The following is a 5,668-nucleotide window of genomic DNA, read 5'->3' on the forward strand; positions in this document are numbered from 1 at the left end:
GCACGGAGCAGAGGAAACGGGTGTTAGAGACACCCCAGCCCCAACAACCCGCAGAGGGATGGTAAATGAGAGGAGCCACCCCATAGCACACACAGCACACGAAAAGGCCACGACACGGATCAACACACGCTGAAATGTTCTGAAATACCCGCACGGAGCAGAGGAAACGGGTGTTAGAGACACCCCAGCCCCAACAACCCGCAGAGGGATGGTAAATGAGAGGAGCCACCCCATAGCACACACAGCACACGAAAAGGCCACGACACGGATCAACACACGCTGAAATGTTCTGAAATACCCCCTGAAACACACGCTGAAATGTTCTGAAATACCCCCTGAAACACTCCACAGTGATGATACAAACACATGAGCGCGCTCGAATGAGGGGAAAGCTGCTTTAACACCAGCGCCTTCCCTGCCCGCCCGTGCCCTGCAGGTCTGAGCATTTCTCTTTCCAAAATGCCAACCCCTGAAAGCAGGAGGGGTGAGAAGAGGCGGCAGGAACTGCAGCGGTGTCACGTATACATGTTAAATCCAAAGCCTCCCTGCAGTGTATTTTATGTGAAGGCAGTGATTGATAACCCCCGATCGTGCCTCCCTTTTCGGTCAGAGCTGCTCCCTTTTTGGTGCAGCACCGAGCCCCTGGGCTGATGCAGCACCAGGGCCAAGCCAGCACTAAGATGCTCCCGGCCACCAGACCCTGCTGTGCTCATTCCCGGGGGGGAGGCAGCAAAAGGAGTATTTCTTCCCTCAAAACCACCACCCACACCCACTCACTTCTCTCTGTTGAAGATGACAAAGTCTTGCTGGATAGCTTCAAGGCATTCTTGGAGATAGTCATTTTCCTGTTGGAGAACAACACTGCATGCATAAGCAGCTCCATTTGCATCTCATTTGTGCCTCCAGCTGCACGCACAGAGCCCCCAGTCCCAAAAAACCCAAATGGAAGAGGGGGACAACACAGCTGGCAGCCTTCGCCTGCCTCTGCCACCTGCGGCACGCGGTTTTCTGTACAACACAGAGAGCGCACAGCTTTCCAGGGGAACACAGCACGTCTGTCTGTGTGTTCTGGCCCTGGGGGTGCCCACCGCACCACAAACACCCCTGCAGACCCTGCTTTCGGCAGGACCGAGTGCCTGCTCTGCTGCACAGGGGATGGTTTGACTCCTGGGATGCGGCTGCTGTGTGAAAATGAGTGATAAAAGCACCGTGACTCCCAGAGGGAAAGGAGAAACAGATGCACCCCATCCCCAGCTCAGTTTCCCAGCTGATGGGTCCCCTCCACGGGCTCGCTTCGCCTGTGCTCACACAGAGCTCGGCCGGGTGCAGGAGCCCAGCAGAGCCACGGGGCTCCCCCAGACACACAGCTCACACGGGGAGAGGGTTTGGGTTACCCAAAAATGGGACGGACTGGCTGGGTGTTTGTGCATGGCCATGGTCAGTGCTGGGAGGAAGTACTGCTGTGTAACCCCACAGATCATATGGACATTTTGGGGTTTTCTTTTAGTTTTTCTCTTGACCAGCACGCCCAGACCTCAGTTTCTTGTTTCATTTTCCAAAGTACCAATTACTGTGAAAGAGCTTTACCAAACATACATAAGAGGAACATTTGGGTAGCAGTAAGACTCAGCTGGACAAGTGTTTGTATCAGAATAAACGTGCAGTTGCTGCGCTGCCACAGTAACCACTGCTCTGCACCCCAAACGGAGCAGCTCAGCCCTTTTCCCCAGCTGGCCGTCACCCCGGCAGCACTCACGGACTGCGAGCTGTCCTTGCTGTTATCCCTCGACTTGTTCTTCGCCAGCCTCTTCTTCTTCTTGTGCAAGGGCCTGGACTCCAGGATCATCTCCTCCAGCTCGAAGGTGGGGTCGCAGTGCAGGCGGCCCTTCTGCGGGGACACAACACGACACGGCGCTGCACTATGCACCACGGGGATACGCTCAGAAATGGCTGCAGGGTCAGAGAGCCGCTGCAGTGGCTCCTCTCACGCCATGGGTGCAGTTGCTGCCACTCACATTGGGGACGAAGCCCGGCTCCACGCGCTTCGCGCCGACGTCGCCCCACACCACACCAGAAAGGTACGCCGAGGCCTGGACGTCGGCCAGGCTGGAAAAGCGGTGCTCGGGGTTCACCGTCAGCAGCTGAGGAGACAGGAGAAGGGAAGGATCGGGGATCATCCTGATTTTGGGGTGCTCCGAGAGTCCACCCTCGCAGCGTCCGCTGCCTCCCAAGCACAGCCCAGCAGATGGCAATGCGAGCTGCCGAACACTGCGCGCAGCCACAGCGCCGCGTCTCATCGGGACTAAATCTCGTTATGCAAATTGTCCACCCGATGTTAACGTCCATCCCAGTCACACAGAATCACAGAATCACTCGGTTGGAAAAGCCCTCTGAGATCATCCCGTCCAACCGCTCCTGTCTACCCACTAAACCATATCCCTAAGTACCTCGTCTACCCGCTCTTTAAACACATCCAGGGATGGTGACTCCACCACCTCCCTGGGCAGCCTGGTCCAGCTTCTGACGACCCTCTCAGGAAAGAACTTCCTCATTATCTCTAACCTCAACCTCCCTTGGCACAGCTTGGTGCCGTTTCCCCTTGTTCTATCCCCCATCACCTGGGAGAAGAGCCCAGCACCCACCTCTCCACAACCTCCCTTGAGGCAGTTGGAGGGGGTGATGAGGTCTCCCCTCAGCCTTCTCTTCTCCAGGCTAAACAAGCCCAGTTCCCTCAGCCGCTCCTCATCAGGCTTGTTCTCCAGAGCCCTCCCCATCCTTGTGGCTCTTCTCTGAACACGCTCCAGAATCTCAACATCCTTCTTCTAGTGAGGGGCCCAGAACTGAACACAGCACTCGAGGTGCGGCCTCACCAGTGCCGAGTACAGGGGGATGATCACCTCCTGGACCTGCTGGTCACTCTGTTTTTAATACAGGCCAAGATGCCGTTGGCTTTTCTGGCCACGTGGGCACAGTGCTGGCTCATGTGAAGCCGACTGTCAACCAACACCCCCAGTCACTCCTCTGCCATCAGCGCCCTGTACGTCTGTTTTATAGCACGCCCATGAGCCACTTTTCTGAGCTCTCAGCAAGCTAAAGCTGCACGCAGGTACGGAAACACCCCAGAGCCAATCACACTGCATCAGCTCCTGCGGCTGAGCACAGAATCATTAAACCACTAAAATAATTAGGGACTGGTTTTTATGAAGAGCCCTCTAAGATCATCCTGTCCAACCCCACCATGCCCACTGAACCACAGCCCTGGTCGCAGAGGGGATGTGGGAAGGGCACGGTTCTCACCCAGGCAGGGATTTTATCACCACGCCAAACCCAGTCCTTTTCCTTCCCTTGCTGTCAAACGTAATGCACCTCATTACAGGGATAATGAACAACAAAACACAGCATCCAGCCGTGCTTGAGCCTGGACAAAGTCATCAAAATCAGCCCTATTGCAACTCCACATTATCTGTTAATGCTGATGTTTTCCCAGCTTGTCCTGCACACATTGCTGCCAATGCCCAGGGTAAAGCAGATCAGCAGGACTCCTCACCTTTCTCAACAGGGCAACCATCTCTTTGGACCAGGCAGAGGAGTACTGCACACTGACGGTGCTGAAGAGCTGAACCAGGGACTCCACGGGGTTGCTGGAGTGGATGTCATACGGCCGCTGCGGAAAGAGCAGAGCGGTGAGAACAAACTCCCTCCCGTTGCCGCACCCGTCATCCCATCCCCAATCCCCGGCCGTGCCCTACCCAGCCCCGCAGCAGCTCATAGGCCATGACGCCCAGTGACCACCAGTCCACCTCGAAGGAGTAGCCCGTCCCGCCGCTCAGGAACGAGTGGAAAATCTCTGGGGCTGAGAGGGCAAAACACAACAGGTTATTGACCAAGTGCTTTTAACGTCAGTACTTCGTGTACATCAGTAAGCTTTGTGGTTGCTTCTATGGACTACGGCTTTGCAAGCAGCGTCAGGCTGGGTTATGGGGCATGCACGGGGAAACCAAGGGACGGCAGAAACCCCGCAGCCACAGGGATGCAGCAAATCCCACCCCAGGGGAGGCAGGGCATGATGGAGACGGCACCAGCACCGACTCATTCACTCTGGGAGTTTCCCTCCCCAACCCATCAGGCTCCGCTGAACGCCTCGGGCGCACGCATTAACGAGCTGAATTAATTGGGCGGCTCTGCGGCAGCCAGGGAGCACCAGGCAGCGCGCGGCGAGCGCTCCCGAAATGCAGAACACGGGCGCGAGGAGCAGACGCGGCTTCTTACCCATGTATGGCTTTGTTCCAGCCAGCGCGGTTGCTCTTTCACCATCCCTAATTATTGTTGCAATATTAAAATCTGTTAAATGTGCGTGACCTTAAACAAAGACACATTTTAAGAAGGAATTAATCACAGCGCAGAACAGGGGCGACGCAGCCAGAGCACATTTGTTCACGAGCTCCTGCCCTCAGACGGGTGCAGGGCAGGGTCAGAGCCCACCAAACGGCCCTAACAGACCCTAAAGCTTTCCCAGCCGAGTAAATGGCCCCTAAATTTGGGTCTTGACTTTACATTGCCCTCGGAGCCCACCAGTAACCTACACCAGCTCCAGCACTGGGCCAAACCGCTCTGCTCAGAGCCTACAGCCAGCGAGAAGACAACAGGGAAATGCTGCAGCATTGCCTTGGTCGCACTGATTAAACCCAAGAACCGTTTTTGGTAAAAGCCACTGAACCATGGCTACCCCAGAGTTCAAGGACCCCACTGCTCCCCTGTACTAAGCCTGCACAAAGAAATCATTAAGATACCACAAAAAGTGCCAGAACACCTCCTCTCCGTTCCCACTTCCTCCATCATCAGGACCGAGAGTTAAAACCCAGAAAATGCCATTATTTTCAGGTCCTCCCCTCCAGCTTCTCTGTCCCCACTGTGTTTGGGCTTCCCCCCAGCACTATTTTCTACTGAAGCCCCATGCAAGCACACGCTTTGGTTTTGATGAGGCTTTATGATAAAATTAATGAGTTTAAAGCCTGAGAGATCGTGTCTTTGTTTTGTAATGTCTGCGGCTGGAATAGAGGTCAATACAGGATCACTGAGTCATTAAGGGTGGAAAAGCCCTCTAAGATCATCAAGTCCATCAACCCAACCCCACCATGGCCACTAAACCACGTCCCCACTTCACTGGGACAGCAGTGAGAGGAGACAGAATGAGGGCAAAGCAAGGGGGCAATGAGGAGAGGGGCTGCCCCCAGCATTACAATGCAGGGGTACGTCCGACCGAACACCCATCAGTGAGAAGTGCTGCCTTCCCCACGCTTTTCCCGAATAAAAACACTGCAGAGCATTCAAGGCTGCAAAGAGCCTGGCCCTGGAATGATGTGGGTATGGAAAGCAAGGCAGAGAGCCCCTACCTTGCTCATCCAGGAGGATGTTGTCTGGCTTCACGTCCCTGGGAAAAGAAGCAAGATGAAACCCTGCTCACACCAAGGATGCAACCCAACAACAAAAAAACCCTGCAACTGTTTTATCTATCAAAAATCAGAAACAAATAAAAGAGAAATACCCCAAGATGAGACAAACACCTTTATGTTCCCCGACACCGGGGCAGTGGTGCTTTGAGACAGCGACAGCACCACCAGGCGCATCCCAGTCCACGTTACCTGTGGATGATGTGCTGGCTGTGCTA

At 54.8% G+C, this 5,668-nt stretch overlaps 1 protein-coding gene across 1 annotated transcript; it reads right to left on the bottom strand.

Moving 5' to 3' along the window:
* Positions 1 to 773: 773 nt before the first annotated feature.
* On the bottom strand, positions 774 to 5,656 carry LOC104539447 (serine/threonine-protein kinase 32C-like; the record flags this gene model as incomplete). The annotated part of the gene is made up of 8 exons (XM_010182974.1): positions 774 to 845; positions 1,757 to 1,888; positions 2,016 to 2,141; positions 3,548 to 3,664; positions 3,750 to 3,853; positions 4,270 to 4,359; positions 5,394 to 5,431; positions 5,643 to 5,656. Coding segments are annotated over 8 exons (693 nt in total), but the record flags the coding sequence as incomplete, so codon positions are not given.
* Positions 5,657 to 5,668: the final 12 nt, after the last annotated feature.

This window comes from Mesitornis unicolor, unplaced genomic scaffold (assembly GCF_000695765.1).
Source record: "Mesitornis unicolor isolate BGI_N332 unplaced genomic scaffold, ASM69576v1 scaffold33384, whole genome shotgun sequence".
Classification (NCBI taxonomy): Eukaryota; Metazoa; Chordata; class Aves; order Mesitornithiformes; family Mesitornithidae; genus Mesitornis; species Mesitornis unicolor.